This window comes from Periplaneta americana, chromosome 4, assembly GCF_040183065.1.
Source record: "Periplaneta americana isolate PAMFEO1 chromosome 4, P.americana_PAMFEO1_priV1, whole genome shotgun sequence".
NCBI classification, from domain to species: Eukaryota; Metazoa; Arthropoda; class Insecta; order Blattodea; family Blattidae; genus Periplaneta; species Periplaneta americana.
This window is the reverse complement of record NC_091120.1, coordinates 113,313,297-113,332,939: the sequence shown is the minus strand read 5'-3', so window position 1 is coordinate 113,332,939 and position 19,643 is coordinate 113,313,297. Positions and strand designations below refer to the sequence as shown.

The 19,643-nt window shown below is 34.9% G+C and overlaps 1 protein-coding gene across 6 annotated transcripts in view; it reads left to right on the top strand.

Annotated features, from left to right (window-relative positions):
* The window catches only part of LOC138698122 (transducin-like enhancer protein 4), an 814,654-nt gene that overhangs the window by 774,651 nt on the left and 20,360 nt on the right, over window positions 1-19,643 (top strand). For all 6 annotated transcript variants that reach the window (XR_011331700.1, XM_069823853.1, XM_069823855.1 and 3 more), the window contains 4 exons: window positions 7,735-7,788; window positions 11,366-11,457; window positions 15,273-15,426; window positions 18,554-18,780. Coding sequence is in view for 5 of the 6 variants with exons in the window: in XM_069823853.1 (XP_069679954.1) it covers window positions 7,735-7,788; window positions 11,366-11,457; window positions 15,273-15,426; window positions 18,554-18,780 (527 nt within the window). In the remaining variant the exon portion in view is untranslated. The remainder of the gene's footprint in view (window positions 1-7,734; window positions 7,789-11,365; window positions 11,458-15,272; window positions 15,427-18,553; window positions 18,781-19,643) is intronic.

Below are 19,643 nucleotides of genomic sequence, written 5' to 3'. Positions count from 1 at the left end.
TTAAACACGTTTATTTGATAAGTCAACCCTTGGAATGCTCACAGCGATAGTATTTCAAGTATAGCTTGTGGTGGTCATTGTTGCCAATTTAGTGACTCCCATTCTTGTTGTTGTTGCATTTTTCATAAATACAGTAATTAAATAAAGGCACTTTGAAGCCTTAACACTATTTTAAATGTTAAGTCTCATTGGACATTGCAAAATAATCTAGTAAATAACTGAAGTAACTTGGAATTATTTTGTTAAGAAATATAATGTGTTGCGTAAGCGTTACTGACTGCACGAAACAATAAATTTATTGTATACATCATGTAATGTGTATTGCAAGGGAGGGAGTATACATTTTTAACTCGAGGTATGCTAGGAGAAAATCTTGGAGTACCATACCGCCTCTGGTTTTTTCTCATTAACCTCACTGCTAATAATACTCGTATGTTTCAGAACATGAAGAATGCTGAATCGTATTTAATTTGCATCTTGTTATTGAGAATATTTTCAACCGAGTAACAACCAAAGACATAGTGCTCTCAACAAATCGAATTTTTATCTAGCACTTCCCTTTTCTTCTTTTTATAAACATGGGAAGACAATAATTATTTTTTTAACTTGCAGGATTCTTAGTCATATTTTCTTTTATTTCTTCGTTGATGTTTAGAGAGCCATAGTTATTTACTTACCTCATGTACTCATTTTTGATTATGACTTTCCAAGGGATTGTCGCTTCTAAAACCACCATACTACGTAAATGGTAGACTATGCACTAGGTTAATGTGTAGAGTACAAAGCTGTCTAATTAAATTACGTTCATCATCAATACGGTGAATAACAATTAAGAAATCCATGCTAATCTAAATCATAGATTTAATTTATATTTTTTTCCTTAAAAGTGCATTAAGATATGAAAACAAATACGGGTTAATTTTGTTTTCAACTTTTTTTCCCCGAACTCCTTTTAGACCTTGAATTCCCTGTGCACTAGACAGTAATCATCTCCCCGTCCGCTCCAATAAATTTTACACAGAGTTCCAAAACCCTTTTCTCGTGAGAGGGGGGGGGGGAGAGGGGAGCACTGGATATATCGAAGAATATACAATCAATAACAAAGTCTTACAAGACTTTCAAATTTTGTCTACACGAAACGTGGTAGCTATCACATAAAGATATAACAGGTGTCCTTCAGTCATGTTGATCCGGCAGTGTTTTGTCATCAGAAAGGTGTTACGCCGCTCGGATGTTAATTATTTTGAAACTTATCTTACTGATGTAGCTAGCCCACTTAATTTAATTACTTACCAGAAATAATCAAACCATTACATGAAACGATTAAAATGTTCTTCCTCTGCTCTTAAACATGCGTCAATCCTGTTGAGAAGCTGCATGAAGTTCATTTTGTTATCGGTACTATATGTCGAAGTTTTTCCACTGATAAAACAGAATGAGACTTTTGTCTTATACACTTTTCGTCTATAAGAATATGGTATGTTCACACTTTTTCACTAGCTTAAACATTGTTTGTGATATTGAACATGTATCCCGGGATAATCACGATGAGATTTCGTCTTGCAGGGCTTGTAAGAATGTTCTCACCCCTACATACAGTAACTGCCGTAAATGAATGTTGTTTGTTCTAAATTATAGGCCTATCGAATCAGTGCCGGATTTAGGTCTAAGCAACCTAGGCAGTTGCCTAGGGCGGCAATTTTCTGGGAGGCGGCATTTTCTCTCTTTCTCTTCCTTTTTTATTTTCATTTTACAGTTAAATTTGTTTTTAAATCACTAGTTAGTTAAATCTTTTCTGAAGTTTGTTCTTGAACACCTTGTGGAAGTTAGATATTGTTTTGTTATCGCATTGTCGCAGTCGCGGCGAGAGTAAAAGGAAAGTGTGCAGCTGATTAATTATATTGTAATGCCGGCATCACGTTATTATACTTTGAAACTGCTTAAATTTAACTGCTTGTATAAACAAGAATGCATTGTTGAAAAGCAAATTGGATGTGTGTTTATTATTTATCACACTATGAATAGTAACCACAACTCTCAGTTACATTACAGTATAATATATCGCCATCAATACTATTTAATCACTTTCCAGCATGTGCGCTATATAATTCGATTTGAAACGTTTATTCTGCAAAGTGTTGACGTTTGTTTTTCAATTTACTTTATACTTCCTATCGAAGTAAGAAATACTCGTAATAATTATACCACCAACGAACCCAATACTTTAAAATAAACCACAGCCTGCTTTTCACAAATCAATTTTGTTTCAACAGTGAATAAGTTTGGATTTTTGTTTCTTTGCATCGAGTCTGATGTGCTTCGTCAGATCGACCTTATGACATCATTGCCTTCTCTGTGAAGAAAGTGTGAAGGAATCTTTATGATTCAGAAGTAAGATGCATGTATTTTGATTCCAGTAATTTATTGTTTTCTGAATTGTAACATTTCATTTAAAATTAATTTAAACTAAACATGACATATATAATAGCTGCTCATAAACTGTGGGAGTTAGGGACGGCATGTTTTAGCTCTGCCTAGAGCATAGACAAATAAATAGAACCTAGAGGCTGCACTATACCAAAATCCGGCCCTGTATCGATTTCTTAGTATATTTTATCACACTGAACTCAATTGCATATGAAACTAGTTATCAACTGCTGTCCGTCCGAGTGGTTATGTCGCAGTATCATGAAATGGGGAAAATCACGTGACACTTACTCGACGGGATCCTTCTCTTTAAATTATTTTAAACAATTGTAAAATATGATGTAGAGGGCCAATTCCAAACACCAAATATTTTCAGGAAATAGCTAAGATTGGCCATCCACAATCCTTTACAAAGGAGGCAGCAGAAACGGGTGGGAGAAACCGAGATGTGACTTAACCACTCGAACGGACAGTAGCATGATTAGCGGTGCTGACCATGACTAAGCCGGGAACACTGATCAGTTTCGGCTGTTTCCGATAAACCAACTCGATAGACGCTCGATATAGGCCTATCAAACAAAGTTCACATAGACCACGCGTAGAACATAAGCAAGAACAATAAAAAGTGTAAGAAAGAAACTCAGATGAAGCTAAACATTAAACGTTGTGACAGAGGTGCCTAGCTTGCGGTATGGTAGGTAATGAAACTTTGTAAATAATAATAAAAAAGACCCGCTAACTGGAGCAGTATATTCGTCCTACCAGAGCCTGTGCAAGGAATGTAGGCCTATTTCATAATGAATATGTTAAGTAACGAGTTAGAGGTTACTAAGATAGCCCAAGGTGTAGGAAATTGCAGACATGAATTAGCCACATACAGCGAATAAATAAATTATTTATTTCCAACGCTAGCATATAATATAATTGGATGCAGCGATTCTCAACCTTTTTAAATAATGTACCACTATTTTTAATTGTGGACATTGACTGTATCACTAACCATCGTCAAGTGTCGCTCCCAGGATCATAATAAATGTTTCTATGCTCCAATGCCAATAATTGATTGCTTTATTTAGGTGTGTTTAATTAAACCCGTTACTATTTGAATTTATTTAATAAAGTGTTTCATAAAATATACAGAAAACTAGATATATATGTTTATATTTTATGATAATTTATATTATTTCACACTTTAAGTGCCACGTAGCAGTAGTATGGGTACCATAGGTTGAGAACCGCTGAACTATTGTATGAAATTAGGGTGGTGGTGATGGTCTGCTTTTAACAGTTTGCCTCTTTGGCCTATTCTATTCTCTCACTTTCAAGTAGCGGTATACTCTTTGGTATTGCGTAACATAGTCGCTTAATAGAAAAGTCAAACAAAAGACAAGAAAGACACTTCGCTCACAATAGAAGGAACATGAATATCATGCAAGGAATCGAACTCGTTTCCGCTATACTCGGAGTTGAAGACACTGCTGATTGAACCGTAGGTAGGTAACGTGTAATATACAGTACTATATTATTTAAAGCCTAATACAGGTTATGCAATTCACATTTCTAAGTTGCCAATATTTTCCAATCTAATTTCATATCCTCTGCGCAAATATTGATGAAACTGCAAATCATCACTGGCTGAACGAAAAGATAAACATAATATTTATTCTTTCAAAGTGTGTAAATAGAGTTGTTTATATTTTGGAATTGGATCCTACTGTTAGTTTTCGTCTCGTAAACATAACATTTAATAAAGGAACTCGTCTTAATGAAAGTGTTTATAATATATACATTAAAGAATGATTGGGAATATATACTTGCTTTTCATAATAGATCACGTGAGGTTATCTTGCCAGTATTTTATCATCAAACCTCGTAAATATGTAATATTGGTTTGGGAATAAACTCCAAGGAATTTAACCACATGTCAGTAATTTAGCTGAAGAGATTTGGAATAGTCCATAGTTCGATTCTGCAAATTGTTAGTTATTTGTAATGAACAAACCAGCTGTTATGTTTTTCTATGAACAGTGATTCAGCCATTACTCCACATCAACATTTTATGCAGACAATTTTGAATAGACACTATGCAGATGAAACAAGTGGAATAAAACAGTAAAAAAAAAAGAAGTTGGAAACCTCAAGAGATAAGCAACTTTCATGCATGCCGCGTGCACGAGAGAAGTCCTCGTAATTGATTCTGTAGGTAACTTTCTTAATAACAGTGGACAGTGTCTCTACCAAAATAACGACTGTAATTTACTCTTTGACATTGGCATTTTTTCTTTTGTGAAATTTCAATGAAATTACGTTAATTTTAACACATTTCGTTAACTAAAGTTTGTAAAGAATCGAATAAAAATACTTTTATGCAACGAATTATAAGTTAACTTAGTGAGACTTGATTACTATCGTAGCAATTTAACACTTGAACTCTTTATTTAAGGTCGAGATATTGATTTTATTCGTACTTGATATAGGCCTAATGATTACAGTGTTCTGTGTGGTCTATTGGTTATCGTACTAGCCTTTGGATCCGGGGTTTGCGGGTTTAAACCCGGCGAGAGGGGCTGGAGTTCCATATTGCTTGTAAAAGATCCATAATCTACCGATGGCTGAGATATCTGTACTGAAATGTTCGAACATGAGAGAGACAACCAATATATTATAAACTTCATCTTATTTCATATAAAAAACTAATCGCAAGATCGGTGCTAAAATCCCTAAGCGGTTAAAAGAGGAAGGTGTGGGAGTGGGAGTGAAGGACCGCGAATATTTTTATAACAAGCTGGAACAAACACGATAGGTCTCCTTCTGTAGAGCGAACATCGGAGAATTTCGAACTTCGCCATAAGCTTACTCGACAAACTTGAACCGAACATAGCGTCTGTAATGCACGACACTAATCTGTAGCCTACTAGTCAAATTTCCTTTTGTAAATAGTATAGGCCTACTTTGTCTTCTAGGCAATCACTGTTTAGGGAAAGTATTTAATAATAATAATAATAATAATAATAATAATAATAATAATAATAATAATAATAATAATAATATAAAGACCACAAAATTTCGTATATAGTCCGGATCAGCTTACTTAATATCCTAAGAGTGAAACGTAACTATTTTCCCCGTATTACTACATATGCTAATGGGTTATAGTCTAGTGATTTTCTAGATGCCAGGTTGAATTTTATTTTACAAACTTTATTTCGAATTTCGAGTACTGATAAATACCACAACTGGCAGTTATTTTCTAATTGTTAAGTTGGCAGCAATAATTTTGGTTTCCAGTAAAGGAAACTGATGAAAAGGAAGTATAACTAACCTTGTGAAATTTGAACGTAATTAATAATTAATTAGTAATAATGGTTATTAATATTAATATCAATAGGCCTACATAATTCATTTGTGCTGTGTTGTGTTTTCAATTCAACAATATTCAGATAAGTGTAATTAAATAAGGTACAACTTATAAACCTATTTGGTATGAATTGTGCATGTGACAGACAGATTTTTATTAAAATGTCCAAGAGAGGAAATACGAGTAGCATAGTAGCGACTTAGAGGAGTATGTATTTTAATTTAAGTATGAATTTTAACTTAAAATACATATTTAACATTTTTAAGTAGGGTATACATTTCAAAGTGGTATTCTGTTTTCGGAATTCGTACTAATCATTTCACGTGATCAAACAAAATACATTTTTAGGTTAGGTCTCGTAATTCGTAAACTGTTTAGTCAAAGCAATGAATTTCATGTTGTGAGACATTTTAATATTAGATCATGCTAATCTACTAATTACCAACATAATGTGCGAAAGGTCCAGGAGGAAAATATACTCTCACAAATTATTGAACCATTTAGAATCCCAACATAAATATGATATGTGGTAAATAAGTAAATAAACAAGATATTGCTATTGTTAATAATGATAATAATAATAATACCAGTGGTATTATTATTTCAATATTTATTTATTTATTTATTTATTTATTTATTTATTTATTATTTTGCTAATAATTATAACATAAAATATAATATATACAGAAAAACTTCAGCTCGCCCCTGAAAGAGGAGAACTCGTGCTCAGGGGCGGACATTGTGGCTTTACCTTCTTTGGTGATATCTGGTACTTGTTGGCAACACTGAAGAGACGGCCAAATTTGGCCAAATTAACCTTTTAGGAACTACTCTTACGTGATCCTCACTATAGTTGGCTTAAGCTAAAAACACGTATCAGGAAGGGGATATAATTATCAATTATGAATAACTTAAATAGAGTTTACATACGGTAACATTTTAATATTAAAATTTTAAATTCTCAGTATGAGTATGCAATATTATTACAAACTAATACAGTATGTAATTATGCGTATTATGTACTTAGCACGTGCTGGAAATAATATTTTTTGAAATTTGAAACATTATTTACATAGGCGGAGTTATGCCCCCCAAACTTGTCTCAACTCTTTTTTTTCTATTAACGTTAGAAAACATTGAATTCAAAAGATTTTTTTTTTTTTTTACTTTTGTTTATGATTAAGTGTCTATGCTTAAATTGACGAATTAATGTCTTAAGATCATGTGTCTGGACTATTATATAATATTTATTTTAAATTTATGAATATGTAAGAATTTCTATGCCTCATTTGAGGAATGGAAGCATTGTATTGTTTCTTTTGTAACAACCTGTACTCATGTGTTAGAAGTCTGCAGGTGTTCAGGCCGCCACTTGGAGAAAATATGAATAACATACTGCACGACATGCAGAAAAAAATGATCCCGGTATAATGTGTAAATTTAAAGACGAGATTAAATAAAAAAAGGTTTACGTTTAATATGATATCTTCAGGAACATAAGCTTCGTATAAAAAAGTTTCTGTTAGCACTGTTACGTAGATTTATTGATGCATGCATGTGTTTCTGTACGAGAGACAAAAAAGGAGAATGTTTTAAGTTATGCCCTATTATAATTTGTAGCAGACCTACAGTTCAAGCCCTATACAACTCGGTTCGAAACATCGCGGATATGGATGTAACTCTGTAAGAAACATGCCCCCGAAAATACCTTTATTAAAGGATCATATTCCGATATACTGTACCACGGTTGAGCTATAATGGGGCGAGGAGGTAAATAATGTCCCCCATAACCCTGTTATATGAGGATTCTATGGTTTTGCTTTGCCCCCCAAGAAAACGGTTCCCTCTCCGCCTATGATTATTTATTTAATAAATTCTCTTTGTTATGTTTATATTCTGTGAAAATCAGTGTTAGAAATGAAATTGAAAGCTCTGCTTCTCTGTTACAGGCAAGTGATGGGGAAAAGAGTGATCAGGACCTTGTAGTGGATGATGCCAGTGAGGTAAGAAAAGCATTTTTCAGACTTCAATTAAGGTTGAACATTACAGCTACTGTATACGAGGTCTGTCTAAAAAGTATCCGACCTTTAGCCAGAAAAAATATTTCAAATACCTGACGGGGTTGGGACCCTAATCCCCTTCAAAGTAGGCCCCTTGTGCTTGCACACACTTAGCCCACCGATTCTTCCACTGCCGGAAACACCTCTGAAAGTCTTCTTTTGGAATGGTGTTCAGCTCCGTCGTCGCATTCCGCATTATCTCTTCTCTACTCTCAAAATGGGATCCTTTCAGTGGTGTCTTCAATTTTGGAAACAACCAGAAGTCGCAAGGAGCCAGGTCTGGAGAGTAGGGAGGTTGGTGAACGGTTGTAATTCCATGTTTGGCCAAGAAAGTGTGTATCAATTGGGATGAATGTGCGGGGGCGTTGTCGTGATGCAAGTGCCAGTTGTTCGCCGTCCACATGTCTGGTCTTTTGCGCCGAACTGCATCACGGAGTCGCCAGAGAATATCGTGATAGTACTCCTTTGTCACCATTTGTCCTTCCGGTGCGTATTCGTGATGCACAATTCCACGGACATCAAAGAAAACAGTCAGCATCACCTTGATTTTGCTTCGCACCTGCCGCGCTTTCTTCGGCCTTGGAGACTCGGGATGCTTCCATTGCGACGACTGTCTTTTTGTTCCTGGGTCGTACCCGTACACCCATGACTCATCTCCAGTTATCACGGTGTTCAGAAACCCAGGATCAGTGTTGGCGGTGTCCAGAAGGTCCTGTGCAACGTCACGACGGAGGTCTTTTTGTTCCGGGGACAACAAAACTTCGGCACGAATTTCGCAGCCACTCGGTTCATGTTCAAATCATCACACAAAATTGCATGTGCAGAATCTTTACTCACTCCAACCTCTTCGGCAATCTCCCGCACGGTCAAACGACGATCTGCCATCACCAAATTTCGCACCCTCTCAACAACAGCTGCACTCCAAGCAGTTTGGGGCCTGCCACAACGCTGCTCACTCTCCGCTGATGTGCGGCCATCTTTGAATCGGTTGAACCACTCCTTAATTTGTGTTACACCCATCGCATCTTCCCCAAACACCTGCTGAATCTTACGAATTGTTTGACTTTGAGAATCACCAAGCTTTTGACAAAATTTGATGCAGTATCTTTGCTCAATTCGTTCAGTCATCTTGCGAGAAAACTAAATCCGACAAACACCTAGAACAGCACCTTACTTGGCGACCACCAGCCAGTGACTGGCACAAGCGAATGCGGTGAAAAAATTCAAGCATGCGCATTACAGTTCCTCCTTCCACCATGCACAGTGGCGCCGCCTTAGAATCACAACTTTACGCGGGAAAAATTAAGGTCGGATACTTTTTAGACAGGCCTCGTATACAAATATCAATATACCGAGCTAGAATAAAGGAAAAATCGAGCGAGTTGACTCAGACGGTAACGTTTGAAACTCACATTCGGAAGGTCCTGGGTTCAAACCCCATGGCCGGCCAATCTGCCTGGGATTTTTCATGGTTTCCCTCAGTCACAAAAGGCAAACGCCAGATTGGAAATTTACATACTATGATTCATCACGACCTCAATAGCCAATATCATAAAAATTAATCACAATCTAAACGGAACATTTACTATAATTCTTTCACGTGTTAAAATTAGGTACCTTGTTGCTGGTAATTTTAACACGTGAAAGAAATACAGTATATATTCCGAAGTGATATAGTGCTAAAAGTTGTGTACTCAAGATGTATAAAATCTAATATCAATTACATGAACGGAAGCCATCTATAACACGCGGCAATAGAAACAGGAACTCCAGATGATTAATTAAGATGGCTGTGTTATATTTATCTCCCATATTCAATGGAAAGATTCACACCATTCTAACTTTGTGAATAATATGTATCTTCATTTCAATAAAAACGAAACTGTCTAAATTTAACATTGCGAATGCAGAATATACGAAATTAATTTTATGATGGGGGGGGGGGGTTTAATATGAAACATTTAAGGGGGTACCTGTCGTGGCCTTCGCATCTATTCGGGGAAAATGTCCGTTATCATTTCTGTAATACTCTATGCACGCATATCGTGCTCCTCAACAGGAGTGTGCCAATGCAACCCACAACATGTCATTGCTCCTTAACAGCAACAGACCGATGTAACCCACAAAATATTATTATTGTAAAACTAAATTAAGTTTGAATATCATAATATTACATTCAAGTGGCTTGAGCAACAAATGCTGCATTTATTTTCTTGCATATGTTAACGATATTCATTAAAAGTTCAAGTTCTTTGTTTTATGATTATAGTAAGATGGTTCTCATCAAGTGGTGACCTACGAAATTAATTGAACAAAGTTATTTTTAACGTGATACACCTTTTAACGAAACGTCCTACGCAATTACAGGGATTCTACAAACCCCCTGTCACCTTTTATGCTTTCAATTAAAGTAGGAGTCTTATTAATTTACTGTATGCTACTTCTCACATTACTGTAGATTACGATTTGTTCACACTTTGGTAGGATTTTTAAAATTTGAAATTACTTTCAGTTATTGATTTAGATTTGCTACTATTGTGTTATTTCTCAAATATGGTAAAATATAAACTTATTTTGATTGACAGATTAACCCACAAAATTTCGAAGTCATATGTATTGTACATTTTGCGCCATCATAACTTAACTTTAAAGTGAAATTTTTTATTGTCTGTTTATTATTATAAATTAATCTGTATCCAGTATAAGGGTTCTATAATTTGTCGTATATACACTGTCGGAGTCTGACATCGAGTCATACAAGTTTCGTTTGTGCACAATCGTGAAATTGCCCTATATGTCGTTAATTTCCTTAGATTGTGTCAGAAATTCGAAAAGGTATCTAATTTTAATAGTATATCACAATCATTCTATGAATTTCCACAATTATAGTCGCGACGCTGTTATTCCCGGCGTGACTCCTCCTCTTTGCTTACGTCTTAGGAAGTGAAGGATCTATAAAGTCTAGGTGGTAGTATCGTTCGCCATTTTTGTTCTTTCTTTGCCGAGCTACCAGACGAATCTATTTGCCACGCCGTTAAACATTATTACGTCGTAGTTCCTATGATGATAAATCAAACGCACTGTAATTCAGCAAATAACGTCCTCGTGTGCCTTCTGCGAACGCCAACGAAAAAGCCAAAATGGCAGGCGATTATATTAAGTATTTATCGAGCCTTAGGAAATGTATAACGTCATCATCAGCGAATCACAAGACCCACACGTTTAAATGTAGTCGACCTGCAACGTGATTGGCTGCCAGAAATAAGAGCGACGGGACTATAGATTGCGGATTTTCAATTAAAAGTTGATATTCAATTTTGGTATAGGTAAATTCTAAAAAGTATATTTTCAAGGCAGTTTGTAAAGTTGTTGCAGTTGAGTAGCATTGTTAATCAGTCAGTTACAATATGTACATTGAGAAACGGGGATGATGATGATGATGATGATGATGATTATTATTATTATTATTATTATTATTATTATTATTATTATTATTATTATTATAATATTGTTTGTACAGGATCCTGTGTCTCCTCCCAATGGTACAGCATCTCCTCGAGAAAATGGTCTGGACAAACTTCCAACTAAGAAAGAACATGTTGGTCCTCACAGGTATGTTTATGAGTCTATTTTCGTTTGTGTAAAGGTAGATCAAACTGCATATTAGTTCCCTCTATTTTATTCTAATGAAAACCTAAGTAGGTAAGTGTTTGTGCCTTATATAGATGTTGAAATTAAAAAGAATAAATCATAAAACTGTATAGCTTAATAAAGTTTACTGGACTGGCTTGGTTCAGAAAAATTGGATTTCTTCTCTCTCTCTCCCTTCAGTTTCAATGTATATATATATATATATATATATATATATATAACCAGTCTATAATGGACGTACACAGAACTGTGTCAAGAAGTGAATTCACTTTTTCTTTTATATATTAAGTAATGAAAGACATTTACATTACTTTTGGTACTGAAGAATTATATGCTGGCATATAAAGAAATTACATTTTAGTGTGCTCTTCTTTTTCCGTAAGTATAATATGCATGAATTCGAAAGGAGACGAGAAGCATTAATTGTAGGTACATTTGAATTCTAGACAACATAAATACCACTGTTATATTATTAAATGTGCATATACGAAAAGTAAAGTAATATTCTCACAGTAGTAACATTACAATTTTATCATATTTCTTACAAGGAACCCCTTGAATGTGAGGTCACAAGTTCAATCTCTAGTAAGGTTCACTTGAAAGTGTTGTGTTAACAATTATGACAGGGAAAATATTAGCTGCTAATGACCCACCATGTGTATCAGGAGGGCGAGAGAAAACAAGTATCCGGGAGGTGTATCCACCTGTGTAACGTGGTGACGAGAACTGATGGAATGTGATGGCATGCAACCAAATGCAAAACAGTCTGTCGTGGAGTTTGTTGTGAAACTGGCTATCCTTTAAGATGTTGTAGCTGCAGATGCGATAATATGTTTTATAGGCATGGAAGAAACAAATATTCAAAGGCTAAATTTGTCCAATAGTTCCAGGTGGTATGAATTGCAATGTCACACACTTTTCAGGAGGGATAATTTGCTCTAAAGAATGATTTTTATACTGTGATCACTGTGGTGTGTCATTTTTCATTCGGTGTTCATGATGCAAGTTAATGGTTTGTTTTGAATATTTCTTGAATGTCGACAATGTCCATTTTGTGAAGTGTAATACATACATCCCATAGAGGGTTAATCTCTGTACCTTCCGAACACTCATTTTCTCTCGCTCTCCTGATGCACATGGCGAGTCATTAGCAGCTAATATTTTTCCTGTCATAATTGCTAACACAACACTTTCGAATGAGTCTTACTAGAGATTGAACTTGCGACCTTGCATTCAAGGGATTCCTTGTCATATCAACTATCTAGTGCTGAGCCCCAGTTACTGCATTCTCTGATCTGGCAACCAACACTGAACTTACTTGTATTTAACTGTCTCACAACAATTTTAACTCTATGTTCTTTTATGTGATGAATTACCATGCATACATTTATAAACACTTAGGAGAACACATAAAATATACTTCAGTATAATAATTTCTCATATTTTATCATTTTAAGAATTACTACTTAAAGATTAACAAATCTGGCCTGAATTTTTGTGACATAATTATCATGCTTAACTTCATCATTTTCATATCGTATCTACATATTTCAACTTATAATAATTGGTACAGTAGAGTCCCGATTATCTGGACTATATAGGCCAAGGGTAATCCGGATAAGCAAAAATACAGATAATACAGAGGGTGAGAGCGCTATGTAGTTTTTAATTCTGTAATCTTAAAGGGACAAAGGTCGAACCCAGTAATGTAGAAAGACGTTACTCACAAGTGTATAATATAGTACAGTATGTAATTGACTTTAAAAAACTTTGTTATTATTTCAGTACTGTATATACGTACACTACTGTAATTAAAAAAAAAAAAAACAATCCGGATAATGTGGAAAGCTGGATAATCGAAGTCTGGATAATCAGGACTCTACTGCATAATGTGCAGCTTTATATTCAGTAGGTACTAGTTTTATTTTTATCCATCATCATTACGCATTCTTGTTTGTGTTATTAAATGAATCGCTTGGAGCTGAAAGGCATTAAGTCAGTTTTTGCAACTTTTCAGGAGAAGGGGGAAAAAAAAAAACACTATATTGTGAAGAAAACCATGTAAATTTGTTGAATGTTTATGTTAAGCTGTAGAATAATTCCCTAGCCTATGTGCCACAATAGAAATATAAATTCAGTGCCTCATACACATTTCAAAAGTTATTTAGAAAAATTGACTTAATGCTTTTTAGGTCCGTGGTTGCTACTTACATTTATAAATGCTTTATGTATTTAAATATTACATGATATTTTAGTTATATTTATTTGTAACATAAATACCACTCTACATTCAATGAACATATTGTTATAAATTACAACTTCTCTTATGATGTAGCAAAATACATGCTAAGTAGAGTACAGTAGGGTAAAACATCAAAGCCACTTATGGCAACTGAACTTACAAGGCCTCTAGTTTTTGTTGCTGGCCATTTCAAAATTAAATGAACAGAATGCTATAAATTACATCTCTTATGATATAGCAAAATACAAGCTAAGTAGAGTAAAGTAGGGTAAAAAACACAAAGTCACTTATGACTCGTATTACACTGAAACATTGATATCACAAGGCCACAGGATTGGCAGGAATTGGAAAGCAGCAGCTCGGCTGCATGGTCAATCTTGCATGGTGTGGTGCGGCTCTGAAAGGCAGGAATTCAATGACTTAATGCTTTCCTCGTCCTTTCATGTTACCAGTAGCAACAGTTTCTTGTACAAGGAGAAGGCTAACCTAATTCTTTCTTGTGCCGATTGATAGGTCTTGCTTCAATAGTTAATAATGCTAAATAAAATTTAAAAATATCCAATTTTGACTTAATGCCTTTCAGCTCCGACGTATTCAAACGTATAAACGACCTATTTGCGTAAGTGCTACAGCTGTCATTGTTTATCCTACACAAATTTACAATTCACTCTATCCAAGAAGTCTTCTCTTTCTTAAGTCCCTTTGTTGCATAGCTTCCTTAATTTCGTTTTTCCAATTTCGACTTGATTATCCTCGTTTCTGTCTACCAGGTTGTACAGTAGTGGCCAAAAAAACTGGACCGACCCTTGTAACTGATTTCAGAGCCTTGTTCACTCCAGAGCACGATAGACTTTCGTGGTTCGAATCCTGCCTGGGAAGGAACCTTTTTTTTGTTCTTTAATCAAATTTATTCCCAATACTTTTCGATTGCAGCGATATTTTACTACTTAATTACCTTATTATTCCCAGAACATGAATTTTACCAGCAATCGAAAAGTATTGGGAATAAATTTGAATAAGGAACAAAAATAAGTTTCCTTCCCAGGCAGGATTCGAACCACGAAAGTCTTAGTTACCAGTCTATCGTGCTCTGGAGTGAACAAGGCTCTGAAATCACCTACAAGGGTCGGTCCGTTTTATATATATATTTTTTTGCCACTACTGTACATATCCTGGAATCTTCTTAAGTCATCTTGATTCATCCATTCTATCTGTTCTATTCATATGAAAATAATTTAATGAAACATAAATTGAATGTATATACAATGATGAAAATGAGCTTCAGGTTAGAAATGCTTGAAGATATTACATTATTAACACCAGTTTAATGTCATATACTTATGCCATATACAATGGTTAATCAGGGTCCTAAAAGTATCTGCATTTTCTGAAGGAGCATATAACATCTTATAATGGAATAGCTTAAAAATAATTAAGAGAATATAGGCAATGTATGAGTAATTAGAGAAATCAAATGGTATTTTCAATGAAGTTGCCATTTTGGTCTTTTTCAAGATTTCCTTGGTTTTTTTAGTCCTAGGAGTGGGACATCTTCAAATGCGAGTACGCCATCAACAAAGAAACTGGACAGTGAAAAGCCGACAACACCTATCTCCAAGTCAGTGACTCCAACCAGTGGTGGCAGTGGCAGTAGTACAGCAGCAGGTGCCAGTGGGCTTAAACCTGTGGTATGTGCAAGGCTTCATTTGTCAATTTTAGACACAAAATTATCTTCACATTTAGAAATCTGCTAATTAAAGGTATAATTTAAAAAATCATGAACAGGTATACAATGTAAATACATCTTCCCATGTCCAAAGTTTATTCCGCTTTTATTTTCTTCCTCCATTCTGTTCTATCTTTCCAGTCCATTTCTTCTAAACCTTTTTTTTTAATCCATATTCTAATATCATTTATCCAAGTGATTCTGGGACGACCTCTCTTTTCTCTTCCAGACACTCGGTCTAGAATCTTTCTTGGTAGCCACTGATTTGACATTAGTCGAACATGCCCATACCATTCTAACTATCCCTAATAAGGAATTATATTTGTTTTAATATTGGTATTAAATCACAGTTGTCACTTCTCTAAGCTTTCAGCAGAGCATACAACTTGTGTCCTAATTACACACACACACAAAAAAAAAAAAGTGATAGTTATCTTCATCATCAGAATGTAAAATAATAATTATGAAGATGTCTCAAATTAATCTGTATTTTAATTTCATCAGAAATAATGATATTAAAAGATCCCAATAATAGTTCAAAGACATAATATATTTTTATTCCAACCACACTGTTTTATACAAACTTTCGCTAAACTGGAGAATTTGCTACGGTAGCTTTGAACCGTGTGATTATGGTTATGACCAAATTGACTAAATACACAGTGTCGCAAACATAAAGACATGATGTTGGTCTGTGCGTCATTAGAAACAAAATGTTGCGTAAATATTGCGAATAGATGATGTGTCTTAGATGAGGAGTTCATGACAGCAACAGTTTTGCTGTGGCGCATGTGTGGACCTCTCACGCAGTGGCAGTGTTATCCTCACTTGAATTTATTTTCGTGTGTACATTCCAGATCAAATGAAGAAGATCCCTTCTTGCTTTGGTTAACATCTTGCATATATGAAGGTTAGATTTGGTTAATTTAAATTTTTATTAACCAAGGCCGAACATGCGTAGACAGTCAAGATGATCTTGTCAGTCATGGCCCTTATGATAGTTTTTGTTTGTAATATTGATAAACAATAATATGACGAAAGCAGTGAATAATTTCTTGGCTGCTAAAAGTTTTCTTCGTAAAAGAGGAGGTATTTTCTCTAGACCACAAATAAAATCGCAACGCAGTCATAATTACGTACTTAACGCTTTGGCGAACATTAACCGGAAATTTACTTCCCTTGATTTGAATGGTATTCCCTGCAACATACCTTTTCCCCCCCTTTATTTCGTTGTGATAACCAACTTTAAGTTCTTATTACATTTGCATTTTCTTTTGGTGCATTCAAAATACCGCCGTTGTATTGCATAAACCTTGCACTTGACTAATAGAGTGAATTATTTAAGAATATAGTCGCGAATATTACTACCACCATTTCGATTGTCTTTTGTTTGACACGGCTTGGTGCGGCCTGGTAACTAGTGGCCAGCAAGCAACGTCAATTATCGACATTGGTGTACCGTGTGTATTATCCAGTTGTTCCCTAACTTTTAGATTGGAAGTCTAATATAACTAAATCAGATAAATTTAAATATCACTCTTACCAGTATACTATTACATCAGATTGGGGGGGGGGAATTGGTATAGATACTCTAAAATGAAGCAGAAAGTAGAACGAAACAAAGAAAACAGGGTGTGGAGTGTATGTAGAAGAAAGAAGAATAAATGTATATTTTCTCCGTCATCTCACTGGTAGAATATAACATGAAGTTTGTACAGTCTTAGAAACAATTGATGGCGCGGCTCTTGGTGGTGAAAAAATTTAAGTATTGAAGAGTGGTTCATGAGACCGGAGGGAAAAAGACCTTTGGGGAGGTCGAGACGTAGATGGGAGATTAATATTAAAATGGATTTGAGGCAGGTGGGATATGATGATAGAGACTGGATTAATCTTGCATAGGATTGGGACCGATGGCTGGCTTATGTGAGGGTGGCAGTGAACCTGCGGGTTCCTTAAATGCCATTTGTAAGTTCAAGTAAGTCACTCTTTGTGTTATCTCTGTATCATTCATCCTGGTGAAACAGTCAGTAACATGCTGGCTTGTGACATCGGGAGCCCGGTTTCAATTCCCGGTGAAGTGGGGATTTTATGTTTCTTTTTAAATAATGTCGCTAATTTTTATACATATTGTTTGTCTGCATTCAATTAAAAAATAAAAGTGGAACAACTTATACCCAATACCTGTGGGCTAATACTTGGCTTGACTTGGAGAATAAAAACCATATATATAAATTTTAATATAATTTTTAGGGTTTAATAAATATTAAAATATTGAGGAATGTGCAGTTCATTGGTTTCCGCGGGAAGTGGGGATTTTTTGTTACTTTTTCACTAAGATTTTAGAAACCAACATATTACACAATTCGTAGATTAATTCAAGTTTCTTTATATTGGAAGAGAGAATGTAGATGTGAAAAGGTATGCATCCATTTTTCTCTCTGTCCATTAATACTTGAGATATGTAAGTTTTTAAATGTGTTTTAATTATTTAAAAACAGCTTCAATAAATCTGTATCTGTAATGATAATAATGCTGCAGTAATTTGCATGCACAATATTATTCAGTTAGGTACTGTTCATGCACTGTAAAAATTTGATTACAATTGGTTAATATTTACAATATAAGAAATATGTTTTGAGTATGTAAAATTGAATATTTGAGAAAAGGAGCATAAAGTTTCACAAATATGCACTCGACTATTGCACTCAAAAAGTAAATTTTGTATTTTTTTTTTTTTCTTTTTTTTTAAATTTGAATTTTGCTAAATAACTTTGGAATGTCAAAATATACATCCTGAGAACTCATTCCCACACAGAAAAACATTTGTCTCATTTGATCCGTAAGTCCAATTTTTTGGTGTTTAGTGTCTCCTTAAACATTAAATTCAAAATAGCAGAAACTTTTACATGCACTAAATTTAAACTTGTCACTAAACATGAGTGACCCTTTTGATATGTCCAAAACATGTGTTATGTAATGAATCAAAATAATGGATGTAGAACATTTTAACATGCGTGAAACTTTATTTACCTTATTTTAAATGTGATATTATATTTATCTTGCAAGCTAATTAAGTTTGTTTGTTGTAGGTAAAGGCACCTTCATTGAGTCAATACCCTCACTACCTGACTGCTGCCGCACCACATGACCTGCAGGCTGCTGCAGCAGTTGCGGCTGGAGCTTATGGAGCACTGCACAACAACCTCCCACCTGCACTAAATTCTTATCCCCGCCCACCTCTCGTCAACTATGACCCGCATTCGCAGATGCGTGCTCCTCTTGGACCAGGGCTTGGAGCCATTCCTGGTGGAAAACCGTAAGTGTTATGATTCTGTTTCCTCAAAACCTATTACATTAAATTGGCCTGATTAATAGAATAAATAAGTACTGCCAACAGTGGTAACATTGGCCCATTAGAGATAACTTTGGCTGAACAGAGAATAAATATCTGAATTTTTGTACCTCTCACAAAATTCTGGCTGTAGCTGCCATTTACAGTTAGTTGAAGCTACCCTAAGATATACCACATTTTACGGGAGATACAGAAATTCTCTATTGGGCCAAAGTTATCTTAATGGGCCAATGTTACCCCTGTTGACAGTACCTTGAATATATTTAAGAAACTGAATTTTGTGCAAAATAGTATTTGATGCATTTATATTATTTAAATTTCTCTAGGAACGGAACCAGTTTGCAAATGTTACAGTTCTTTCCATCAAATGATTTAAATGTACCATAACACAACTCATGTGAAATTTTCAGATTTCGCAGAAAGATGATAATATCTAATCAAGATATAAATTAGCCTATATATACTGTTGGTCTCCATTTAAAGTTCCTCAAAGACTACAATTTTTAAAGGAATTTTGTATCTCACTTCTATTTATTTTTACTATGTCAATCAATGGTCTTTGTGATCTCACGAGATGTTTTCCTTCGGGGAATTTGTTGAGATTACGAACAATTGATTGGTAATTTTGCCTAGTTCAAGCCTTGAACCAATGACACTAATTTTAGCATTCCTTTCAGATGGAAACAATGTTAAGAGTTTTTATCGAAGGATGACAGCTTTTTCAGTGTAATTTCATGACTAACTGCAAGAAATGTGTGTATTAATATTTACTGTTGTATAATGACTTAAACTTTCAAGATTGGAGGAAGAAGACTGCCATTCTTAAA